At 52.5% G+C, this 26,665-nt stretch overlaps 1 protein-coding gene across 1 annotated transcript; it reads right to left on the reverse strand.

Moving 5' to 3' along the window:
• Positions 1-7,920: 7,920 nt before the first annotated feature.
• LOC120404072 (zinc finger protein 774-like) lies at positions 7,921-25,752 on the reverse strand. Its single transcript, XM_039536081.1, has 5 exons — positions 25,557-25,752; positions 17,712-17,819; positions 16,381-17,345; positions 15,454-15,512; positions 7,921-9,967 (listed from the first exon to the last, which is right to left on the reverse strand). The coding sequence occupies exons 1-5, from the start codon at positions 25,588-25,590 to the stop codon at positions 8,722-8,724; spliced, it is 2,412 nt and encodes an 803-aa protein (XP_039392015.1). The 5' UTR covers positions 25,591-25,752; the 3' UTR covers positions 7,921-8,721.
• Positions 25,753-26,665: the final 913 nt, after the last annotated feature.

Genomic DNA, 26,665 nt, shown 5'->3' on the forward strand with positions numbered 1-26,665 from the left:
TTGTCCAACCTGTTCTTAAAAACTTGCAATATTGCAGATTCCACCACCTCCCTAGGAAACTTCTAACCTATCCTACATCTCCCTTGCTGCAGATTAAGCCCATTACTTCTGGTCCAACTTCGGTGGACATAGCAAAGAATTGATCACTGTCCTCTTTGTAACAGCCCTGAACATATTTGAAGACGGTTATCAGGTCCCCCTTCAGCCTTCTTTTCTCAAGACTAAGCATGCCTGGTTTTTGTAAAATTTCCTCATAGGTTCTCTAAACCTTTCATTATTTTTGTTCCTCTCCTCTGGATTCTCCAGTTTGTCCACATCTTTCCTAAAGAACTGGGCACACTTCTCCAGCTGAGGCCTGTGCTGAATGCCGTTGGATCCCGGGGGCAGAACCAGCCCCTCAGAAATGATCACAGTAGGGAGCCCTTACCCACTGCTCCCACTCAACTCCCATTTCCGACTGCCACAGAACCCTCCTGGCTTCAACCTTCACCTGAAGCCTTTTTTTTCCCCCATGAAAAGTGCAGATTTTTGCAACATTTCACAAATTCATACTGGTTTCACCAAATTGTTGATTTAGGAAAAAACAATCTGAAAAATTGAAATGTATAATATTGATATTTTCTAAATGAAACATTTTGATTTTTTTTGGTTCAAAACAACTTTTGGGTTTCTGAATTTCCTTCAATTTCATTAAACTCCAATTCAAAAAGATTTAAAAAAAATGCTTAAAATTGAAACCAAAAAATGTACATTGATCCAAAACTAATCCCTCCCTCCCCCCAACTTTTTGATTTGCTGAACATGTGGTTTTCGGTTCAACCCCAAATTATTTCTTTTCTCGTTTTCAGAATTGCCGGTGAATCAAAAGATCCATTATTCCCCCAGCTCTAGCTGGAATGTGCCACACCATTCTTAGCACCACCCAGGCCAGATCTCTGGGCACGGACAGGATCTGTGCTTTGCTCCAGCTTTTAAACAGTTTCTTGGGGGGAACCTTTATACAGTTAGGCTCCCACGGGGTCTGACACTTCCTTCAGGTTAGGCCGCGTTGCCTTGCCACCTCCAGAACTCCTGTTTCACACTGCAAACTCTTGTGAGCAAATCCAACTGAAATAGACTCCTGGTCAGAAACTTGTATGCTCCTCAGGGGCAACCGGGAATGGATCACTTGATAATTAACTATTCAGTTGATTCCCTCTGAAGCACCTGGCATTGGCCACTGTCGGAAGACAGGATATTGGGCTAGATGGACCTTTGGTCTGACCCAGTATGGCCATTCTTAATGTACCTCAGCCAGTATTTGCAGGGACACCAAGCAGCATTTTCAAGACTGAGCAGGATGTATTAGCCAACTGGAACATAGCATTGGAAGTTGTTAGGTTAGCATCTACATAGACAAAGCTGCTTAAAAATCCCTGGGCACTATCAGGGCCTGGCATAAGGTCAGCGGGGCAAATCTGGAGTCATTTGGACAAGGGGTTGCTGAGCCAGAGCACCCGAATAAAGCACCGGTTGGTAACATTTCTGTTCTTATCAGGTTTTTTTTTCCTTTTGCTACACACCTATGGGCTCAAATTCTTGCTGTGATCACCTCACACTGATCTCACCTGATCAGGTCTGATCTCTGCTAGTGTCTAGCACCCACTCCGCCTTCGGGGGAGCACGGGCTGTGCTTTGGCACGCCGAAGTGGCATGCGCCTGGGAAGGTTTGCTGGTGTACCGTGAGACTGGGATGAAGGAGCCTATGAGGCGACAGCGCTAATAACAGAGTTGCTCAGGAGCTTAAGGGTTGACTCCAAGCACCTCCCCTGTGTCATGAGTTCAAGTTGAGCTGTTGGCAAATTCCCCAGCATAGATGAATGCTCTCCAGTAGTGGCAAAGGAGCCCTAACCTCAGAGCTTTTTGCTTAAGAACCAATAGTTCAAAGTGCTTGGAAACCTACATGCCTAGTCAGATCGTCTTGAAAATTGCTACCCGTCCTCAGTACCGGCAGTACAGAAAATGGTACTAGTTTGGGATCATTTGGGCAAGGGTTTCCTCTGACAGGCCACCCCAATCAGCGTCCGACTCTAACAATCAAAGTGCTCTAAAACCCACGTGCAATAGAATCTAAGGCCAGAAGGGACAATTGTGGGTCATTTGGTTAAGGAGTTCCCCACATACAGCCCCACCAAAAAGAGCTGCTTTGAACATCTGCAGATTTTTATCATGTGTTTGGCCCAGAGCTAAGGCCAGGGCCGGCTACAGGTTTTTTACTGCCCCAAGCAAACAAATGTTTGGCTGCCCCTTACCCCAGCCCTGGGCTCCCCTCTCACACTGCTGCTGCCCCAGCTCTGGGCATCCCCACACCCCCCTGCCACCCCAGCCCTGGACTCCCCCCCCCAACTGCATTCTCCTGCTGCCCCAGCCCTGGGTCACTGGTAACTCGCTCCCAGGGCAGGTCATTCAGCAGGAATTTTGGATGTGCACAGAACACAGACAGGATTGGTTCCCATATGGTTACAGAACTGCAGTAAAGTGGCACAATTTTCAGCTTGTGTGATTGGAGGATATCTGGATGCATATTATAAGACTGTCCTCCATACATGAGGAAAAGTTGAGGTGCCTTTATTAATCTTTTGTTCCACTCTTTGTTTCTATGGGGAATTTGCCAATGCAATATCACTGTCTTCCTTTTAAACAAATAAAACTTAAAAACAAAACAACAACAACAAATGGCAATGGCTGTTAAAAATAGCAATTCCAGTCCTAATAACCACTGGGATGCATTTCTTGCTCAATGTTATCCTACTTTCTCTACAGCAAGTTACAGTGGATCAGTATATTTGATTTGGGAGAAATGAAATAACAGCTGCTCAAATTGAGCTTAAGCCCTCCTGAATTTCGAGGGGTTCAAATCTGGAAGGCAGGTGCTAGATTCCCTTTCTGAGTATTGGATAAATCTGGAAAGGAAAAGTCAATTTCTGCTTCCATGGCTGAGGAGTGGAAATCCTCCTGCATGCCTGGTACTGTATCTAAAGCTGCCCAGGTCCAGTAGAGCCTCCCCTCCCTTACTTTTCATTTTAAATTCTAGTGGGATCCACATACCTTCCTTGCTAGGCTTCAGATAGAGAGGGGCACTGTCCATTTAGTCCACCCAATTCCTTCTTTGGGAGCTGCAAGGTGAGGTCACACCAGTATCCCTAATCCAGGCTGGGGATGTCTTCTGAAGGGGATATCTGGGCCAAAGCCTTCTACTCCTTGGGCATACTTGTTCCCCCTTCACAGTGCCACCCCATTCTAGCAGCGAGCTCTCCACTCACAGCAAGCTGCAGCATGAGGTCTCAGCTACCTCCCGCCCCCTCCCTTTCCTGTTGATCACTGCCAAGGGAATGCTGGGAAATGTAGTTCTTTCCCTGCTCCAGGGCTGGCTCTGTAAGCAGGGAGCTAGCCAAGGAACTACAGCTCTCAGGGTCCCCTGTTGGTTCTCAGCTCCCATGCTGGATCCCTGCCGCCCCTGCAAATGTGCTGCCCCAAGTACCTACTTGCTTTGCTGGTGCCTAGAGCTGGCCCTGCTCAGACAATGTATAACGGGTGGGTTGCCAATTTTGGCTGGATGCACACCTGGAGCTTTCATCACGTGACATAATCTTTCATTAAAGATTCACCTTTAATTCCTAAAGACTCCAGAACTAAAGCTTTAAGGCTAGATCCACAAAGAGATTTAGGTGCCTAACTGTGCTTGGGGTGACCAGATGTCCCGATTTTATAGGGACAGTCCTGATATTTGGGGCTTTGTCTTATATAGGCGCCTATTTCCCCCCCCCCCCCCTCCTGATTTTTCACCCTTGCTATCTGGTCACCCTAACTGCACGTTAGGCATCTAATCCAACATTTAGATCCTCAAAATCCCTGTTCAGATGCTGCCTAATCCTGTGAGCACTGAAAGCCTCTAGGTTTGTGAATCTCCATTGATAAAGGCCTTTTAGCACCTAAAGATTTGCCAATGGGAAACCACACTGCCACCTAAAGGCCTGCTGCCCAGAGGCCTGTCTCACACCTAAACCCTGTCTAGGTGTTCCCCACCTATTGGGCCTGAGCTAGTCCCTGATCTCAGACGTTCTATATGAATCACAATTTCTAAGCTTTAGCCCTGTGGTTAGAGCCCAAGATGTAGAAGGCCCAGGTTCAAATCTCCCCTCTGCCTGATGGGAAGTGAACCTACATCTGCAGTTAGTGCCTGGACGACGGGATGTCTGGGAGCAGGACTTTCTCGCTCTCTCCTATTGCAGCTGTTCCATAGGGCACAAATAGTTGAGTAGAACCTGTAGCACCCACATTCCAGCCAACCCTCCTAACAACCGGGCTACAGAGTCATTCTTGCTCTGCGTCTGGCCCAGTGAATATTTGGGTCCTGGCTTAGGGCGCCCCCTCGGTATTTGCAATCGGGTGGCTTACGCAGCACTCAGCATGCGGCATTTGTGGATCCCATTCCCTGGCACCTCTCTCTGCCCCCACATTGTATAGAGAGCCTGGGTCCCTGACTCAGGGCTGTGGCTTGAAGGGTGGTGCCATGGGGTGGCCACCTGTGAGTCTCTCTCACTGTAGGTACAGGCCACCTTCACTACCACCGAGCTTTATTGTACTGTTATTGGGACACTAGGTGGGGAGGGCTCTGAGTTACTACAGATAATTCTTTCCCAGGTCTCTGGCTGGTGGATCGCACCCACATGCTCATGGTCTAACCGAGAACCATATTTGGGGTCGGGAAGGAATTTTCCTTCTGCTCCGATTGGCAGAGATGCTGGTGGGGGGGTGGGGGTTTGCCTTCCTCTCCAGCACAGGGCACAGGTCAGCTGCAGGCTTAAACTAGTGTAAATGGTGAATTCCCTGTAACTTGCAGTCTTAAAACCATGATTCAATGACTTCAGTCACTCAGACGGCAGTTAGGGGCCTATTACAACAGTGAGTGAGGGTCTGTGGCCTGCGATGTGCAGGAGGACAGACCAGATGATCCCTTCTGGCCTTAAAGTCTATGAGGTGCTATTTACATATTTAGCAGTCCCAGGCAGCTTCCCCTCTTCCTTCTCGGTGAAAGGGAGCAGCGCTAGCAGCAGCAGCAGACAGCACAAACCACCCACCCATTTTCAGGGCTTCCTTCCTCTCCATCTGTCTGCTCCCAGCTGCTGAAGTTGCTTCTTCCCTTCCCCACCATCTAATTAGCCCGTCAGCTTGTGGCTCCATTTGTTAATTGCTCCTCCATTTAGATCTCAGTTAACCCAGACTGGTGGGGATGTGAGTGACAGGGTACCCAGCTCCTTTGCTGGAGGTTTTCAAAAGGAGGCTGGAGAGGCCTCCGGCTTGGATGGGTCAGACACAGCAAATCCTGCAGCTTGGCTGGGGTTACACTAGATGGCGCTTGCGGTCCCTTCTAGCCCTATGGTTCTATGTTCCTCTGAACCTGTGGCAGATACCTAAGAGCTGGGCCTTGCGATGCTGAGGCTCAGGCCCCTTGGTGGAGGCAGCCGTTTGGACCTCTGCTGTTGTTTCCTCACCTGAGGGATTAAGGCAACAAGTGCTGCCCCTAAAAGCCAAGGGCAACGAGGCCAAATCTTCTGCGCGGGTCACTCCGTGCCACAGGCGTTCGCTCTCACCCTGCCTTTTGCGTGGTGTCTGGGGCTCCTTTTGGAAACACGAGGGGTATGCGCACTGTGGATGGGCATGCTCGGTTCATGGCACATGCACACAGCACTGAGACTGCAGGACGGGAACACCTGCTGGGATGAATGGAGCAGGACGCACCTCTCCGAGTTATTGTTGCAGGCTGTGGTCTTCTCCCTGGGGTTTTCATTGCCCTGAGATGAATGGGCCACTTCACACCTCTCCCATGCTGCAGAGGCACGTGTGTATCTGGGACAGGCATTTGTCATCTCCACTCTCCTGCCCCCAGCTGGGCCATGCCCCGCACAGCCCCACCAGCTCCCCATGGCCCCTCCAATCTTACCAAGGCATGGGGCAGCACGGAGGAGGGTGTTGAATGGTGAAGTGTGCCCAGGATTCCCCTTTGCACACACAGATGCCCCCAATCCCGCCCCCTCACTGCTAGCGGCACTTCCTCAATAACAAACAAGGGAAATCCCCAGCCGGAAAATTAATGCAGCGTTGCCATTGCCCGCAGCTGATGGAGGGGGGCTGAAATGCAAACTCTGAAAGGCAGGGAATAGCTTTCTGGGCAGCAATCTTTAAGACGTGCCAGGGACCCAGAGGCCTGGATGCATTTTTAAAAAGTCATTATAAATAACAGAGCCCTCGGTTACAGGCCTTGGATGTTTGAGGCCATTAGCTCATTTAATCTCACTTCCCGTGGAACACAGGCCGTTACTATTTAAGTCCAAAGACTTTTGTTAGACCAAAGCATTTCAGCCCTGTTGTGAGCAACAGGCAGAGAACATGAGAAACCAATGAGCCGCCAATGCCTGAGGTCCCTGCACTGGCAGGGAATTGATTGGGTGAGGCCAAACTCAGAGTAGTTATCAATGGTTTGCTGTCAAACTGGAAGGGTGCATCTAGTGGGGTCCTGTAGGAGTCAGTCCTGGGTCCAGTACTAGTCAATATTTTCATTAATGACTTGGATAATGGAGTGGAGAGTGTGATAATCAAATCTGCAGATGACACCAAGCTGGAAGGGGTTGTAAGCACTTTGGAGGACAGGCTCAGAATTCAGAATGACCGTGCTAAATTGGAGAATTGGGCTGAAATCAAGAAGATGAAATTCAATACAGAGAAGTGCAAAGTTCTTCATTTAGGAGGGAAAAATCAAAAGCACAACTAGAAAATGGCGAACAACTGGCTTGGTGGCAGTGCTGCTGAAAAGGATGTGAAGGTTACAGTGGGTCACAAATTGAGTCTAAGCCGACAATGTGATGTCTCTGCAAAAAAGGCTAATATCATTCTGGGGTGTATTTGCAGGAATGTTGTAAGACAGACATAGAAGGTAAGTGTCCTGCTCTACTCAGCACTGATGAGGTCTCAGCTGGAGCACTGTGTCCAGCTCTGGGCACCGCACTTTAGGAAAGATGTGGCCAAATTGGAGAGAGTCCAGAAGAGAGGAACAAAAAAGGTTTAGAGAACCTGACCTAGGAGGAAAAGTTAAAAAACATGGCATGTTACTCTTGAGAAAAGAAGACAGAGGGGGGACCTGATAAGAGTCTTCAAATATGTTAAGGGCTGTTATAAGGAGGACAGTGATCGACTGTTTTTCATGTCAACTGAAGGTAGGACAAGAAGTGATGGGCTCAATCTGCAGCAAGGGAACTTAGGTTAGTTATAAGGAAAAACTTCCTAACTCTCAGGGTAGCAAAGCTCTGGAACAGGTTTACCCAGGGAGGTTGTGGAATCCCCATTATTGGCGGTTTTCAAGAGTAGGTTACACAGACACCTGCCAGGGATCGTCTTGGTCCTGCATCAGTGCAGGGGCTGGTCTTGATGACCTCTTGAGGTCCCTTTTAGCCCTACAACTCTATAATTCCATGCCCAGATGTTCAACAGCTGGCAACCCACACCCCACACTGCATGGGAAATTGACAACCCCCCTACGGCCCCAGCCAATCTGACCTGGGGGGGAAATTCCTTCCTGACCTCTAATCTGTCATCCCTGAGCATGTGAGCAAGACCCACCGGCCAGCCAGCTAGAAAGAAGATTCTGTGGACCACCTAGAACACTGGTTCACCCCGTCTGGGGTCCAGTGTTCGGCTGGGGCAGATCTGTGCTGCTTCAGGCTCATGCTGTTCTCTTCCCAAGGGACTGACTGACCCAGGATTTCTCTGGGGCAAGGTATCGTGTACAAACCCTGAAACCCGTCTGGCCCAAGCTCTTAGCCAATAGCCAGGGCCTTGCAAAACTGGTCCTCTTTGGATGACACCTCGCTCAGACAAGGCAGGTCTATTCCAGGTGTGATGGTGTTTATTTACAAAACATGCCCACAGTACCCTGTTTCCCGATACATCGCAGAAAACAATGAGCAGGCAGGTTCCCTGCAGCACAGTCCCCACCTTTGCCCCCCGAGTGGGCTCTGTGACCAAGAAGCTCTGTCTCTCTGCTTCCTCTCAGAGTCATGCTCCCATCTCCTTCTCTTGGCTTGCTGACTCCAACCCACGCTGATCTCCTAACGCTCGGGTTTGCAACCAGCTCAGCTCTGACCCACCATGTCTCCTGGCAGTCACTTCCTGTCTCGGTGGCTCCCTCTACTCCATGTGGGAGCCAGTGGCACTAAGGAGGTCTGTGATTGTCACCAGATGGCAGCCGCCAGTGCCTAGCAACATCACACCCCCTACCTGCACAATTTGTGGGTTGGCCGATTGTTATATTGAGCCATAGAACATAGTTCTGCAACTAAGAACAAATAGATACATTCACACACTATTGCAAGGTGCTTGGAAAAATACACACACACTTCAGATCATTTTGAAAACTTCAACATCAGGACCAGGGGTAAGTGGAGTGGAGCTGCTTTTCACATTCTAACAGGTATGACCCAGCTCTACACCTGTATGACCCATCGATCCCACCCTGCGTTCCTTCTCTCTACTGGTATGATCCACCTCTAGCTCCCTATAACCCATCCCTAGCTCTCTTCCCCAGTACAAGCCACCCAGCAAACAGCCAGAAAGGCCATGCCTAGAGCCAGGAAGATGCAGCACCTTGCCCAGGAGGGTGCCTATGGGCCGAGCTGGCTGCACCCCCTAGCCCATGGCGTGGCTGGCACGGTGCCGCCGCAGGCTGCCGTTGGTGGTGTAGCTGCGCCCACAGTCATGGCACTGGTAGGGCCGCTCCCCGGTGTGGCTTCGGTAGTGCAGGTAGAGCTCCGAGCTGCTGGGGAAGGCGTCCCCGCAGTGGCTGCAGCGGTAGGGCCGCTCTCCGGTGTGAGTGGCCCGGTGGTGGGTGAGGTGGGAGGTCTGCCGGAAGCGGCGCCCACAGTCGGGGCAGGGGTAGGGCCGCTCTCCGGTATGGATCCGCTGGTGCGTCTTGAGCAGGAAGCTGCGGGAGAATCCTTTCCCGCAGTCGGGGCAGTGATGGGGTTTGCCCCCTGCATGGCTGCGCCGGTGATGCAGGAAGTGGGCACGGAGCCGGAAGCCCTCCCCACACTGGCGGCACCGGTAGGGGGGCTCCTCGCCCGGATCCCCGTGGGTCCTCTGGTGAGCGGTGCAGTGGGAGCGGATGGCAAAGCTCTTCCCACAGTCAGGGCATTCATAGGGTCTCTCCCCGGTGTGGGTGCGCTGGTGGGTGACCAGAGCCGAGCGCTGGCTGAACCCCCTTCCGCACTGGGCGCAGCTGTAGGGGCGCTCCCCGGTGTGGGTGCGCTGGTGGGTCAGGAGGGAGGCGCTGAGGGCGAAGGCCTTGCCGCAGTCGGGGCACCGGTAGGGTCTCTCGCCCGTGTGGGTGCGGCGGTGCCGGATGAGGCTGGAGTGCTGGGAGAAGCCCCGGCCGCACTGGGCGCAGCTGTAGGGCCGCTCTCCGGTGTGGACGCGCCGGTGGGTGACCAGGTACGAGTACTGGCGGAAGCTCTTCCCGCAGTCCGGGCAGATGGTCAGCGCGTCGCCCATGGGGGCTCCCTGCGCGTGTCCCCCCCCAGGCAGCTCCGCTCTGCAGGCCCTGCCCCCCGGGGGCTCCCCGCCTGCGCCCTGGGGGCTGCTGGGGGGCGAAATGCAGCCAGGCCCCTTCCCTGCGCCTGGCCAAGGGAGGGAGACCCCGAGGGGCAGGAGCGAACCGCGGGGGAGAGGAGGGGCCGGGGCTGCCCCGAAGGCGCAGCGGGCTGGGTGGGGGGTCCCCGCCTGGCTCAGCTGCACAGACCCCCGGGCTGCCCCGGAGCTGGGGGGCGGGGTCTCTCCGATCCCAGTTCGGCTCCGATCTCGCCCCCGGCCCTGCGGCCGCTGCCTCCGGGCAGCGATCTCCTGCCTCGGCTGCTGCGCCGCCCCCCGCCCGGCGGGGCTGGGACAGGAAGGTCCCTGCGCTATTGCCGCCCGGCCCCATGTGCTCTGGGGTGGGGAAGCCCTGGGCTTAACCCTTCCCTGCCCAGCACGCTCCCTCCTAGCCCGGTCGCCTTCCCCACAGCGTGAGGGGGGGTTGAAACTCCCCCCCACCCCGCAAAATACCGGGAGATCCCCGGGGCTTTGGCATCCCCAGCTGGCCGGTGTAATGCTACACCCTGCTGCCCTTCCACTGGGCTACGACCAGCGATGCGCGGTTTGGGGTTTTTCTGGTGCTCCCCTGTTTGCTGCCTCCGCCTTTCCCCATTATCTGGTCCGGGGGTAGCCGGGTGTGCCAGACAGGGGTGGGCTTGTCACAATGTTGCTACCTCTCCTCTTTCCCCCTCTCCTGGTCCTGGGGTGGGGGGAGCCCTTTGTGATAGCTAGAGGTCACACTGTGCGACCCCCTGTGAAATCTCTGTGTTAAATGGAGACACACGTAAAGAAAGGGATTTGCCTGTTTTGCAAAAGCATTCTCCAGCGTCCAGGCCCGGGCTATCGCCTCTAAAACCCCTCAGGGAATAGAGGAAGGGGGGTGGTGATATTTCTGTATTAGCCTCGTCCCTTTGTACATTAGAAAGTTTCTGTAGTAAACAAACATTTAATGTGCACAGAGCACTGCAACCAGCCTAAAGCATTGGGAACAGGATGTTCCGAACTTAGGAATACCTTTTAACCACAAGGGACTAGGCAGAAAATCGACCATTGTTCCTTATCCATTGTCCCCTCCCTTGGCACGGCTACACACAGGGATCCAGTTTTCAAAACAAACTTTGCCCTTCTCTGCTTTGGCACAAGCATATGAGGATGTGGCCCCTTGATCTTATTGCAGAGATGTTTGCTCAGGCCTTTCCCTCACTGCTAAACCCGAAGTGCCTTGTCCTCGCTGTGTGGTTAGCTCAGAAAAGCTCCTGAACCTTCCTTACCCCCAATGGCAGGTTACTGCATGGGCCAATGGGGCCCATGCCCGGGGGCCCCCAGAAAAATCTCCCTCCCTCCCACCGCAGCCTGAGGGCTGGAGGACCTCTCGGTCCCCACGGCAGCCCCAGGGCTGGTGTGGGAGCAGAGTTTCTCCAGTCTTAGTGCCATAGTGGGGGCAGACGCCAGTAAGGAGCGAGCGGGGGCAGGGCTTTGAGGAAGGGGCAGAACCAGGGTGGGGCCATGGGCAGAACGCAGGCTGGACAAAAGGCAGAATGGGGTGGGCCTATGGGCAGGGCCACAGGCGTGGGGCAGGGCCATGGTTCCAGCACCAGGGCCCCCTCCCTTGCTCCGGCCCAGGGCCCCTGGAGATCTTGATCTGCCTCTGGTTACCCCAAGTTAAACACAAGAAAACGATAATCCCCTTTTGTAGCAGTGAGGAGGCCTTAGGGCTAGATTCACTCAGGGACTTGGGCGCTGAATGCTCAGTGTCACCCCGCATCGCTTTTGGGCACCGAGAAATTCCCAGGGACACCCTGTGAGTCACAGATCCTGAGCGAGCTGCCCGGGTTCCCTATGCAATGCCTGGGAAGAGAGGCGCCTCAGCGCAAGATCCACAAAAGCCAGCATGCTGGCGGGGAGCTGCCTAAACCAGCCAATGGGAGAAGCCGAACAGAGGGGCGGGTGCTAAGCCCCATCCACTCACCCAGTTCAGTGCCTAAATCCCCACAGCAGGTAGGCACCACGCTCTGCCTGGCAATCCACAAATGGGAACCCCTCTCCTGGGGTCAGGGGGCTTAGGTGCCTCAGCTGTTTCTTGTAAGACTGACCTAAGCACAAACAGCTAGAGGAGGAAGGATTGGTGCCCACTTTGTAACTTTTAGCCCAGGGGTGAGAGCATTCAGCAGGGCTGTGGAAACCCCTGTTCAAATCCTTTCTCCCCTTCTGCCCAAGGGAGGAAATTGAACCTGGGTACTGCCACCCTTACTTCTCCACTGCTGCTGGCAGCAGCGCTGTCTTCAGGCCTAGCTGCCTGGCCAGCAGCTGCCACTCTCTAGCCACCCAGCTCTGAAGGCAGCGCAGAAACAAGGGTGGCAATTCCACAACCCCCCCACCTGACCCTCTTTCTGGTCAGGACCCCCACGGTTACAAGACTGTGAAATTTAAGATTTCAATATCTCAAACCATGAAATTCAAGATTTTTTAAATGCTGTGACCGTGAAATTTACCAAAATGAACTGTGAATTTGGTGGGGCCCTAAAGATGAGCATTGACACCCATCATCTTCCCAGGTTTGTAATTCGCTGTGGGACATTGGCAGCCAGATGCCTAGGATAAGGCAGCAGTGTCATGCTCAAAGGCAGAAGCTTAGGCATCTAAGGAACTTCTACCCTGAAAATGTAGCTGCTGAGTTTGTTTAGGTGCCTAAAGGGTTTGGCAGAAGTTTTGGGAATTGCAAATGGAGCCTAAACCTTTGAAAATTTCACCCTAACTCTCTATAAAGAGGAACAAAGAAGACCCAGGAATTATAGACCAGTCAGCCTCACTTCAATAGCTGGAAAGAGATGGGAACATGTTATTAAACAATGAGTTTGTAAGCACCTGGAGGATAATCAGGTTATAAGGAATAGCCAGCTTGGGTTTGTCAAGAACAAACCACGTAAACCAACCCATTTTCTTATTTGACAGGGTTACTGGCCTAGTGGTTAGCAGAGAAGGAGTAGATATGATATACCTTGATTTTAGCAAGGCTTTTTAAACAGTCCCACATGACATTCTCATAAACAAACTAAAGAAATGCCATCTAGATGAAATGTGGTTGAAGGACCATACTTAATAGTTACCAATGGTTCACTGTCAAACTGTAAGGGTGGATCTAGAAGGGTCCCCTCAGAGGTCAGTCCTGGGTCCGGTACTAGTCAATATTTTCATTAATGACTTCTTGGATAATGGAGTGGAGAGTAGGCTTATAAAATGTGTAGCTGGCACCAAGGGGGAGGGGTTGCAAGCACTTTGGAGGACAGAATAAGAATTCAAAATGACCTTGACAAGTTGGAGAAGACCCCCAAATGTATGTATTTATTTAAAGATCATGATTTTCAGATGTAAAAGTCATGATTTTTGAAAGATTGACACCTCCAATCTATCTCAGGATTGTATACCTATATTCAGTAAAAATTACAGTAGAAATTTGCCTCTGAGAAGGATTTCATACAAGATAGAATAGTGCCCTTAGAGCCAGATTTTTAAAAGGTATTTAGGTGACTAGTGGGATTTTCAAAAGCATCTAGGTATTGTCAACCCTTAAAAATCTGGCCTGTGATGACTATTTGGGATCGAAGTTTGACACACAAGTGATGTTAAAAAGGGATGACGGTGCTGGTTACAGAGGCAAAGTAACAGTTGCAATGGGCAATCCCCATTGGTGGATTAAAGGAAACTGAAGAGGTTTTGACATCAAAACAGGAAATCAGTCAACCTAAAAGTCACATGATCACAAAGAGTAAACTTGGGTATAAAAATAAATAAATAAATAAATAAATACATCAAACCCCCCCCCCACACACACACACTTTAGAATTAAAATCTAATATTGCAGGAGAAACAGGAAGTGCTATACTAGAAACACAGAAGTGTAACTGCTGAAACTACTAACTATTAATATTTCGAATGATTATTGCTATTAAAATATCAATCACATAGCACAATCCAGCTGCACAGTATTAATGCAGATCGAGGGACGTGATCATTCCCCTCTATTCGGCATTGGTAAGGCCTCATCTGGAGTACTGTGTCCAGTTTTTGGCCCTACACCACAAGAAGGATGTGGAAAAATTGGAGAGTCCAGCGGAGGGCAACAAAAATGATTAGGGGGCTGGAGCACATGACTTATGAGGAGAGACTGAGGGAACTGGGATTATTTAGTCTGCGGAAGAGAAGAATGAGAGGGAATTTGATAGCTGCTTTCTACTACATGAAAGGGGGTTCCAAAGAGGATGGAGCTAGACTGTTCTCAGTGGTAGCAGATGACAGAACAAGGAGTGGGGGAAGGTTTAGGTTGGATATTACGAAACATTATTTCACTAGGAGGGTGGTGAAGCACTGGAATGGGTTACCTATGGAGGTGGTGGAATCTCCTTCCTCAGAGGTTTTTAAGGTCAGGCTTGACAAAGCCCTGGCTGGGATGATGTAGTTGGGGATTGGTTCTGCTTTGAGCAGGGGGTTGGACTAGATACCTCCTGAGGTCCCTTCCAACCCTGATAGTCTATGATTCTATGCAGGTAAACGAAGTGCTAAGCGCAATCCAAATAACATTTTTAAAAGTAAATAGTTTCCAGGCGTGAAACTGCATTTCCAGTAGATTCCAAGGAAAGGCCAGTTCAGTCCAGGCAATGAGAAGAGCAGCAAACTTGTCTTATGTAGCACCTAAAGGCTCCAACCCCACTGTGCTAAGCCTTGTGCAGAAACAGTGAGAGACCATCCCCAACAGGACGAGCTTATGATCTAAACAGAGGGAAGGGAAACTGACTTTGGCAAGGTCACATAGTGTGTCAATGGCAGAGCCAGGAATACAATCCAGGAGTCCTGAGTCTACCTCCATGGCCTGCACAATCTCAGAGGGGTGTGTGTGTGTGTGTGTGGGGGGGGGGGGATGATGACCCTCCAGACGCTACCGTAATACACCTAGTAACAAGTCATAGGGATGTGATCTCTGTTGCCATGACAATGCATTCATAGGAAATTGATCCTTAAGCTTACGTCTCATCACGCACACATGGAGGAGCAGCTGGGAGCCAGGACTCTGGGCTAGAGCAGGGGGGCTGGCAGTCAGCTGTGCATGTGTCAGAGCCCCACCAGCTCCTGATCCCCGAGGGGCAGCGGCGCCTCACCCAGCGAGATCAGAGTCTGGTAATTCTCCTGCATGACGTTCCAGTAGAGCTGCCTCTGCCCTTTGTCCAGGAGCCCTCACTCCTCCCGGAAGAAATGCATGGCCAATCCCCACCCCACAAGCACCTGGAACCCCAAGGGACCCTGCAATGTTGCCCCAGTCCCCAGCAGGGACTAAGTAGAGTGGGAATGGAGGGGGCTGGGGTCCTGTCCCATAGATGCCAACTTTCCCCTCGTGCCGGTGGGTGCTTGCGCCCCTCCGCCCCTGGCCCCGCCCTCACCCTTTCCCCACTCCCATTCCAACCCCTTCCCCAAAGTCCCTGCCCCAACTCTGCCCCCTCCCTGCCCCTATTGGACCCCTTCCCCAAATCCCCACCCCGGCCCTGCTGCATTCCCCCTCCTCCCCCCTCCCTCCCATCTGCGCGAATCAGCTGTTTCGCGGCGCAAGCACTGGGAGGGAGGAGGGAGAAGCAGGACGCGGCGGTGCGCCAGGGGAGGAGGTGGAGGCAGAGGTGAAGGTGAACTTACAGTCTGTTCAATAGATACATAGCATCTAGGGCTGGGGCTGGGGCTGGGGCATGGGCTTACCTCTGGTGGCTCCCGATCAGCGGCGCAGTGGGGGTGCTAAGGCAGGCTTCCTACCTGTCCTGGCACTGCGAACCGTGCTGCTCCCTGGAAGCAGCCAGCAGCAAGTCTGGCTCCTAGGTAGAGGCGCGCAAGGGTCTCTACATCGCTCTCACCTGCAGGCACCACCTCCCACAGCTCCCATTGGCCGGGAACCGGCCAATGAGAATGCAGAGCCAGTGCTCAGGGTGGAGGCAGCACGTGGAGCCCTGTGGCCCCCCTGCCTAGGAGTTGGACCTGTGCTGGCCGCTTCTGGGGCGCAGTGCAGTGTCAGAACAGGTAGGGACCTTAGCCAGGCAGCACCGCCAACGGGACTTTTAACGGCCCAGGTCGCCGGTGCTGACCAGAGCTGCCGCAACCCAGTGCCTAACATTCCGTGACCCAGTACCGGGTTGCGACCCGCAGTTTGAAAACCACTGATCTAGTCTGACCTCCTGTATGGCACAGACCAGAGAACTCCCTCAAAATCATTCCTAGAGCAGAGCTTGTAGGAAAGCCTCCACTCCTGATTTAAAAATTGCCAGGAATGGAGAATCCACCATGACCCATGGTAAACTGCTCCATTGGTTAATTGCTCTGTTAAAAATGTATGCCTTATTGCCACCTTTTATGCCTAAGGGAATGGGTGATCCAACCCCCATTAAAATTAACAGAGGGGGCATCTGAACCCCATGGTCCTCTCTGAACCCCCCCCCCCCCCCATGGATCAAAAAGGCACTAGCAGTCTGGCTGGAAATCAAGGGATTCAGTCCAAGCGGTTGTTGAAATAAATGAGGCCCCTAAAAATGTTGAACGCGCCTTAGCTGTACCTCTGCGCAGGAGGGAACATCTATGGAAGGAGCCACATGTGTGGGCTTTAAGGGGTGTTTTAGGGGATGAATCTTGGCTAACACACACCGCAGGGCTGGGACACGTATGGGGGTGTGTGCGCGTGGCGTTCTATGCTGTATGGGTTCTCCGGTGTGTAATAAGATGGGAGCTCCGAACAAAGTTCTTCCCGCACTGGGGGCATTTGAAGGGTCTCTCCCTGGTGTGGATCCGCAGGTGGCTGGCCAGGGTGGATCCTTGAGTGAAGCATTTCTCGCAGATGGGACATTTGTACGGTTTCTCCCCTGTATGAACTGTCCGGTGCCGGATCAGCTGGGAGCTCCGGACAAAACCCTTCCCACAGGGGCACCTGTAGGGCCGCTCCCCTGTGTGGGTGCGCTGGTGCTGCAGGAGGTGGCAGCTCTGAACAAAGCCCTTCCCGCAGTCGGAGCATTTATAGGGCCGCTCCCCCGTGTGGCTGCGCTGGTGCCGGTGCAGGTTGGGGATCTCACTGAAGCCTTTCCCGCAGTCAGGGCATTTATAGGGTCTCTCTCCCGTGTGGGTCCGGCAGTGCAGGGTGAGCTGGGAGCGCCGCAGGAAGCCCTTCCCGCAGTCGGGGCATTGGTAGGGGCGCTCCCCCGTGTGGGTGCGCTGGTGGCGGATCAGGTGGGAGCTCAGGCTGAAACTCTTCCCGCACACACTGCAGCTGTAAGGGCGCTCCCCGGTGTGGGTGCGCTGGTGCTGGATCAGGGCTGAGCTCTCGCCGAAGCCCTTCCCACAGTCAGGGCACTGGTAGGGGCGCTCCCCGGTGTGGGATCTCTGGTGTCGGAGGAGCCGGGAGCTCCAAGGGAAGCTTTTCCCACACTTGGGGCACGTATTCGCTCTCTCCCCTGCCTGGGTTCCCCGAGACACCATGTCATATTCAGCTTCGACACCAGCTCTGGATTGACTCAGTTTCCCTGTTGGGGAGGCTCTCCATTGCTGTTCTGTCCCATCGGTGTCTCCCCGCTCGGGGTTCTGGGACATCCTGGGCAGCTCTGCTCCTGCAGGCTCTTCCCGCTGGGGGATCTCCTCAAAGTTCCCACTCATCATCCCGGCACCTGCTGGAGAGAGAGAGAGAGAATCCAGCTGGGGCTCGTTCCCTGTGCTGGGGCGAGAGGGGGCAGCAAAGGGGTTTGTCGCTGAGCAGAAAACCTGATGAGCAGGAAGTGAATCCCCCAAACCCTTTCCCAGGGGGAGAGGAGAGGCCGGGGACGCCCCAACATCTGAGCCCTCAAAGAAAGGCTGGGGGAGGGAAGGGCTCCTGCTAGGGGTGGGATCAGGGAGTAACAGCTGCCGTGAGGACAGGGACCTGCTGGGGACGATACTGAGATGAGACAGAACTGGGGGGCTCCCTGCAGCTTTGCTGGGATCCGAACTTTTCCCTTCGCTCTGGGACGGTCTCTGAGCCGGTGTTGCTCATCCCTCACCTGTGTGGGCGCCTCTCAGGGTCTCCCTTCCCAGGGAGCCCTGGAGATCTGGGACCCTCGGCTCTTCTCCTCGCTCCATGTGGGGGATCGCGGCTGGGTCGGGGAATCCTGCTCAGGGGAAGGAAACAGGTGAGATGGGGCTCGGTGAAATTCTCCCCCCCCTCGCACCGAGGTCTCGGTACGGAGAACAGCTCATTGATTTTAACCCCAGCCCTGCTCTCTGCTGGGGGCACATGTCCCTGTGCTGCTGGGGCTGCAGGGCTGATCCCCCAGAAATCTAAGCGGGGAAGAGCCCTGAGCCGATGCTGCCGTGGGTCCATCAAAGCCCGTGGAGCTCCTGATCCCCGAGGGGCAGCGGCGCGTCACCCAGCGACATCAGAGTCTGGTAATTCTCCTGCAGGACGTCCCTGTAGAGCTGCCTCTGCCCTTCGTCCAGGAGCCCCCACTCTTCCCGGGAGCCCCCGTCTCGAGCCCCACTGGCGCCTGGAACCAGGAGGGAAGTGGACCCCGCTCAGCACCTGCCTCTGTGGCCACGGTCCCCACCACTAGGGCTGGGGCAGGAACTACTTTAGGATCGGACTAGGATGGTGGTGGGTCTTGTGCAGCTTTTAGTGCTTTTAGCCCGTTTGCAAAGGTCTCTGGGAAATGGAGTCTCCCTTTGCAGTGCACCAGAGTTGGCTGTTTGTTTGGGGCGTGCTGGAGATTTCAGACCCACCCCCTCTTGAATATTCATGAAGGGGCGGGGAGCTGTTACCTTTGTTCAAGACAGTCTGTTTTGCTGAAAGATCTGCTTTGGCTCAAGCAGGAATTAATTCTGGGCCGGTCTCTGACCTGTGTTATATGGGAGGTCAGACTAGATGATCCCAATGGTCCTTTGTGGCTTTAAGATCTACAAATCTCTCCACTAGCCTGGTGGGTGCAGGGAGGCGCAGGGGGCAGGGTTGGGCACCGAGAATGATCAGCAGCCAGGACAGACTCTCATATGGAGTGAGACTGGAAAGCCAGAGGCTGGTTAGCCTAGAGAGGGGAGGAGTGAGAGGGGACCCGAAAGACAGGTGAGGTAGAGCCAGTAGCTTAGGATCTCCTGTGCCACAAGACCATCAAGGCACGCTCAATGGACTTGAAAGGCAACACATTTCAGAGGAAGAACTTTACAACAGCAGTCCTAGCCAAGAGACAGGCCTGCCCAAGGCAGACACAAGGTGGGAGAGGGAAAGAGGCGCAGAGAAGGGAATGACTCCCTCAAGGTCCAGGAATACCCAGTCCCATGCTAGTACTTTCTCCACCACAAGATTGCACACATCTGTTTCTCCAGCAGGCCCTACTCACTGCACACATCAGGGGCTCCTTTCCTGCCATTCCCTCACTGAAGTTCCCTGTGTGCCACCCTCCCAACCCCTCTATTTCAGGGACTCCCTCCTTCTCCCTCATGCCAGGGGCTCTGTGTGTCCCCCATTCCCTTCCATGCCAGCAGTTCCCACATATTTCCAGTAGCATGTGCTGCAGCAGGACAGGCCTGGCTCTTTACAATGGTTGAGTTCGGGTGTTATTCCAGCAACCTCTCACCACTTTCTGGAGGAACCCAAGCGAGAGAACAGAATTGGTAACTGTTAACAATTGATATCTCTGCCAAACTGGAGCAGACTTTCCAGGACAAAGAAAAGGCACTTCTCTAGCCCAAGGGCTTTCCCTCTGCCAAATTTCAGAACTCTGCTACAAACAAGAGAGGTGTTAGAGCTTCTCAAAGAAAGGCTGCAAAAGCATTTTATAAATCAAAACATGGACATTTTTGTTATTTTAATGTTTCCAGCCTGGTTACACCCAGAGGGACCAATCAAGTGTGGGATCCCATTGTGCTAGGCATTGTACGTATTGAAGAGACAGGCCCTGTTCCAAAGAGCTTTTATATATTAAAAAAAGGGCCTGTCTCTTCAATAGGTACTATATATATATATATATATATATATATATATATATATATATATATATATATAGATATATAGACACACACACACACACATACACACACCTCTACCCAAATATAACGCTGTCCTCGGGAGCCAAAAAAATCTTACCACGTTATATCGAACTTGCTCTGATCCACCAGAGTGCGCGGCCCTGCCCCCAAGCACTGCTTTACTGCGTTATATCCAAATTCGTGTTATATCGGGTCACGTTATATCGGGGTAGAGGTATATATAAAACTAGGTTTAGCAGAATTTTTAAAAATAATTTCAACAGATAATATCAATGTTTATTTTTAAGCATTTATTTTTCTCTCTTTAAATTTTCACAGTTGCCGGAAATTAAGTGAGGAGGGTCAGATAATTATTTAATTATAGCCGATGTTGAGATTTAAAAAAATTTAGGTTTTATAAACCATTAAAACCAAATTGTCAGCATCACATGTCAAAATATACAAAGTCAATATCCTGACATCACCAAATCCTACCTGTTTTTACGATTCATTCACTAGTCCATTTGTAACAGGCTTATTTCCAGTCACTGAATTTGGACTCCAAGAAGTTCTAAAGCAGCATTTTTCTTACTCTGCCTATCTGTAAATGTTGATTATCACTGGAAATATTTGGTCGTTGGTTTGTGTGTGCATGCTGAAATTGACATTTACTGACTAAAAATCTATTCCTTCCAAGGCTTTATGTAGATTCATAGATTCTAAAGCCATTGTGGTCATCCAGTCTGACCTCCTGTTTTGCACAGGCCAGAGAGCTTCCCCAAAATCATTCCTAGAGCAGAACTTTCAGAAAAACACCCCATCTTGATTTAAAAATTGTCAGTGATGGAGAATCCACCACAACCCTTGGCCAGTTCTCCAATGGTTAATTACTCTCACCATTAAAAAATGATGCCTTATTTCCAGTCTGAATTTGTCTGGCTTCAACTTCCAGTCACCGGCTAGTGTTAGATCTTTCTCTGCTAGACTGAAGAGCCCATTATTAAATATTTTTCCCCATGGAGTTACTTACAGACTGTGATCAAGTCACCTCAGAATCTTCTCTTTGTTCAGCTAAATAGATTAAGCTCCTTGAGTCTGCCACCTTTAGGCTTTCCAATCCTTTAATCATTCTTGTGGCTCTTCTCTGACCACTCTCCAATTTAGCAACATCCTTCTTGAATTGTAGGTATCAGAACTGGACACAGGATTCCAGCAGTGGTTGCAAAAGTGCCAAATACAAAAGGTAAAATAACTTCTCTACTCCCACTTGAGAGTCCCCTGTTTATGCATCCCAGGATTGGATTAGATCTTTTGGCTACAGCGTCACAGGGAGAGCTCATCTTCAGCTGATTATCTAATATAACTTGCAAATCTTTTTCAGAGTCCCTGCTTCCCAGGACCGTCCCCCATCCTGTAAGTCTGGCTGACACTTTTTGTTCCCAGATGTATACATTTACATTTAGCCATATTAAAACACAGGGTGTAACACAGGATGAACAAGGCACTAGCAGGGTTTGGAAATAAGAGGCTACATAGGAGCCAAGTGATCAGATAAATAACCCCCCAAAAAAGTTTAATGCCAACATTCAAAATCTCCCTAACCACATCCCTGAGCAGGACTGAAGGAACGTGTGTGGATTCTCTGATGGGCAATGAGGTTTGAGCTCCGGCTGAAGCTCTTCCCACATTCAGGGCAGTTATAGGGGCGCTCTCCTGTGTGGGTGCGCTGGTGTTTATTAAGATCAGAGCTGCCGACAAAGCTTTTCCCGCAGTCGGGGCATTTATAGGGTCTCTCTCCCGTATGGGTTCTCTGATGGGTGATAAGGTACGAACTCCGACCAAAGCTCTTCCCACATTCAGGGCAGGTATAGGGTCGCTCCCCGGTGTGAATCCGCTGGTGCTTAATAAGAGCAGAGCTGTCGACGAAGCCGCTCCCGCAGTTGGGGCATTTATAGGGTCTCTCTCCCGTGTGGGTTCTCAGGTGCCTATCGAGCCTGGAGCTCAGGCTAAACTTCTTCCCACACTCAGTGCAGACGTAGGGTTTATCCTCTGTGTGGACTATCCGGTGCCGGATGAGGTGAGAGCTCAGGGAGAAGCTTCTTCCGCAGAGGGAGCATTTATAGGGTCGCTCTCCTGTGTGGGTGACTTGGTGTCTAATAAGGTGCGAGCTCACACGGAAGCATTTTCCACACTGGGGACACTTATAGGGTCTCTCTACTTTATGGATCCCCTGGGGTGGGCTCAGAGAGTGGCTTTCTCCATAATCAGGGCGTCGGTACGGTCGCTCCCCTGTGTGGATTCTCTGGTGCTGCTTCAGATTCGACTTCTGGTTGAAGCTCTTCCCACAGTCAGGGCATTTGTAAGGCCGCTCTCCAGTATGCACCATCTGATGCTGGAGCAGGCGGGAGCTCAGAGAGAAGCTCTTCCCACAGTCAGTGCATTTATAGGGTCGCTCCCCCGTGTGGATCCTCTGATGCTGCATGTGATTGGACCTCTGACTAAAACTCTTCCCGCACACAGAGCATGTGTAGGGTTTTTCTCCCGTGTGGGATCTCTCGTGGCGGATGAGCATAGAGCTCTGGGTGAAGCTTTTCCCGCATTCAGGGCACTTATAGGGTCTCTCTGCTGTGCAGATTCTTTGCAAGCCAAGGAGCTTCTTAGAACATTCTTCATCAGTGGGTTCTCCCTCTGTCTCTCCCTGCTGCTGTCCTCTCCTTCCCTGGCTTTGGCCAGCATCTCCCAGCTCAGGGCTCTGGGGCGTCCCTTGCAGTTCCGCCCCCGCAGGCTCTTCTTGCTGGGGATTCCTATTCTTGGTCCTGGAACCTGCTGGGAGACAGAGAGAATCCAGCCGGGGCTCGTTCCCTGCTGGGGAGAGAAGGGGCAGCAAAGGGGTTTGTCACAGAGCAGAAAACCTGATGGGCAGGAAGTGAATCCCTCAAACCCTTCCCTCAGCCTGGTTGGGAAGATCCTGGCTACGCCCAGTGAATCGTCTGAGTTGTTATAGGCCTGGGCATCAGTGGAAAGCATCTACCCTGCCCATAAGCATAATTTATACCACCCTCCACTCTCCTGCTGCCCCCTCACTGTCTATGTAGGATGTTGTGGCTGCAGGCTCAGAAATCTGGAGGGTTTACGCAAATGAGCCAATCCCCTAATTTCCATACAATTATGCAAACAAGACAATGAATATAAAATCCCCTCAAAAATAATAATTTAAAAAAGGGATTCTCCCCTCTCTCTGTAGTCCCCTCTCAAGGTTTCCCTGACTTCACTCCCTTTGGCTCCCCACCTTGCACAACGTAATACCTAGCCTAGACTGTAAGTCTCCGTGCACTCCTGTAACCATAGAGATGGGGTCTAGAGAACACGTCTCTCTAGCCCGCCTGTAACCACAGAGATGGGCCTAGAATAGGGTGACCAGATGAGATGAAGAAAATATGGGACACATGGGGGGGGGTCCACCAGCGGAGCAAAAAAACAAACAAACCACTGCTGCCGGTGGAGCGAAATATCGGGACAAACTGTGTCCCAACCAAACATCGGTTGGGACGCGGGACAACCACCCAAATATCGGGACGGTCGTCTCTTCGGCCCACCTGCAACCACAGAGCCAGGACTTAGAGCGCATATTCCCAACCCTAACCCCAAAATCTTCCTGTCCTGCCAGTAACCATAGAGACCCAGCTTAGCGTGTACATCTTCCAGGCTCAACCATAACCATAGAGACTCTATCTAGAGCATGCACTTCCCTGGCTCCCCTGTATCCAAAGAGATGGGGCCTAGAATGTGCATCTTCCCAGCTCTGCTGTAACCATAGAGACGGGGCCTAGAGTAGGGTGACCAGATACCCTGATTTTATAGGGACAGTCCCGATATTCAGGGCTTTTTCTTATATGGGCACCTATTACCCCCCACCCCATCCCGATTTTTCACACTTGCTATCTGGTCACCCTAGCCTAGAGTGCGCATCCCCCCAATTCCTCTGTACCCATAGAGATGGGGCCTAGAGTGCCAGGGTGACTGGCCTCCTTAAGGGGAAATGGGCCCAGCGCCACCTGTGCCGTAATTAATGGCATCTCAGCCTGAGGCAGTGGGAATAATGGGGTTGGGTCTTAGTATGGTGAACACCTGGGCCTCATGATAGAAAGGCTTAAGAGAACACAGTGAGGGGCTTGATGTAGAGCCGAGCCGAGCCATGCCATTTCAGTTCAATTCCATTCCTGTGGTGGGGCCCGGCTCCAGGGATGCCGTCCTGTGGCCAGCATTCCACAAGAGAAACAGGGAACTGACGAGGAGTCCTGGAGAGATGAGAGGCCCAAGTGTGGAGAGGGGTGAGAAATGCTTTGGGAGTGTTTAATTTTGTTCGTAGTTTTGAGTTCTATGGAGGCGGCCCAGGGAGAAGCCCCAGGATCTGCTACGCTGTGAAAGAAGAGTGTGATTTTGCTAGGTTCTGTTTAATTTGGAAGGACTTTGGGTGTATTAACAGGAGTGTTGTGCGTAAGATACAGGAGGTAACTGTCCTGCTGTACTCGGCTCTGGGAGACACCCCAGCTGGAGAACTGTGGCGCAGTCTGGGCACCACATTTTAGGAAAGATGCTGTCCTTTGGACTCTGAAGAGAGTCCAGAGAACAGCAACAAAAACAGTAAAAGGTTCAGAAAACCTCACCTATGAAGAAAGGTTTTAAAAAAACTGGGCTTGTTCAGTCTTGAGAAAAGAAGACTGAGAGGGAGACATGATAACAGTCTTAAAATATGTCAAGTTCTGTTATAAAGAGGACAGTGATCAACTGAAGGTAGGACAAGATGCAATGGGCTTAATCTGCAGCAAGGGAGCTTTAGGTTAGATATAAGGGAAAACTTTCTAACTCTATGGAGAATTCAGAGGCAACATGTTGTGGAGTCCCCGTCACTGGAGGTTTTTAAGAACAGGCTGGACAAACCCCTGTCAGGGATGGTCTAGGTTTACTTGGTCCCACCTCAGCACAGGGGGATGGACTTCCATTTTTAGGGGGAAGTGGGTGAAGGGACTGTGAAGAGGCCAGCGTGGGGCCTGACCAGTTACAGCTGGACTTGGATATCCCGGAACAGCACTAAACTTGAAGTGTGTCCTGGCCTGAGGGCTGAGTCACCCAGGACAACACTGCGGCAAAGCCAGATCAGCCGACAAAAGAGGGTGCTGAAGCTAGATGAATCCCTGTCGTGTCCTGATCCCAAAGGGTGCTTGGGTGGTGAGTGCACCCCCATGACACTCCCCGTAGCCACAGAGATGGGGTCTAGCAGCACCTCTCCCATCCTTCCCTGCACATGCACCCCCAGCCCGGCCCTGCTTGCACATGTGTGTGCACCCCTCCCCTCACCATGCACACCCATCCTCTCACCCCGCCACCTGCACACACTTCTTCTCCTCCCTGTGTGGACGGAAAGAGAACTTGGGTGATGGATGTGTATGAATGGGAGGGGGCAATGTTCAGGGAGATTAGGGTGACCAGATGTCCCAATTTTATAGGGACAATCCTGATTTTTGGGTCTTTTTCTTATATAGGCTCCTATTTCTCCCCCACCTCCATCCCTATTTTTCACACTTGCTGTCTGGTCACCCTAAGGGAGATGATGCTGCTCAGGGAGGGCAGGGGATTGCGGAGATTTAGGGATCTCTTGGAGACGTGGGGGGGGGTCTCCAGCTGTTGCTGGTGGGGACAGAGAGGCAGAGCTCAGAACTTGGGGGTGTGGGAGGGGCAGCTGGCCCCACCACCTCTATCCTATGGGGTGGTGGGGTTCCAGGGGTGGTTCCCTTGGGAACCCAAGGGGGTGGGGAGGAATCCTGAACCAAAGCCTCCCCCGGGGCACCTCCGATCCCCCTGATCCCCAAGGGGCAGCCAAGGCTCACCCAGCGAGATTGAGGTCTTGTCATTCTCCTGCATGACGTCCCTGCAGAGCGGCCTCGGCGTCTCCTCCAAAAGCCCCCCAGGGGGACCCACCAGGGAGCCACTGGTTGGTCCAGCCCCAATCCCCAGGGCTGCTGGGGCAGGAACTAAGGGGGTGGGAACGGGCTGGGACTGGGAACCTGTCCCACCTTTAGTGCAGTCCCCCTTGCAGGGGACTCTGGGAAATGGAGTCTCCCTTTCCAATGCACCATGGGCAGGGTTGGTCATTTACTGAGGCGTGTGGGAGATTTCAGAGCCACTGTCTGCTGCATATTCATGATCAGGGTGGAGAGCTGTGTCCTTAACTGTGGGAGCATGGGAGGGGTCAGCCAGGCTGGCAGGGGCAGGAACTGGTTAGAGTGTAGGACACTGATTTCCAACCTGTTTATGCCCAAGATCACTTTTTGAATTTAAAGGCAACCCAGGATCTATTCCCACCCCTTCCCCAAAGCCCCACCCCACTCACTCCATCCCCCACTCGCTCTCCCCCACCCTCACTCACTTTCACTGGGCTGGAGCAGGGGATAAATGGTGTGGGAGGGGTGTGGGCTCTGGGCTGGGGGGTTTGCAGTGTGGGAGGGGTATTTGGATTGAGCCTGGGGCCAGGGGCTGGGGTGCAGGAGGGGGTGAGGGTGCAAGCTCTCGGAGGGAGTTTGGGTGCAGCAGGGGGCTCTGGTCTGGGGCAGAGTATTGGGGTGCAAGAAGGGGTACAGCATGTTGGCTCTGGGACGGGGGTCAGGGCTGGGGCAGGGGGTTGGGTTGCAAGAGGAGGTATAGGGTGCTGGCTCTGGGCAGGGGGTCAGGGCTGGCGTGGGCAGTTGGGTTGCAGGAGGAGTTATAGGGTGCTGGGTCAGAGTGTTGAGTGCATGAGGGGGTGGGTGTGCAGGCTCTGGGAGGGGGGTCAGGGCTGGGGTTTGAGGTGCAGGAGGGAGTATGGGGTGCTGGCTCCAGGAGGGGCTCAGGGCTGGTTTGGGGGTGCTGGCTCCAGGAGGGGCTCAGGGCTGGGGCTTGGGGTGCAGGAGGGGGTTTGGGGTGCTGGCTCCAGGAGGGGCTCAGGGCTGGGGCTTGGGGT

Source organism: Mauremys reevesii, linkage group 4 (genome assembly GCF_016161935.1).
Source record: "Mauremys reevesii isolate NIE-2019 linkage group 4, ASM1616193v1, whole genome shotgun sequence".
NCBI lineage: Eukaryota > Metazoa > Chordata > Testudines > Geoemydidae > Mauremys > Mauremys reevesii.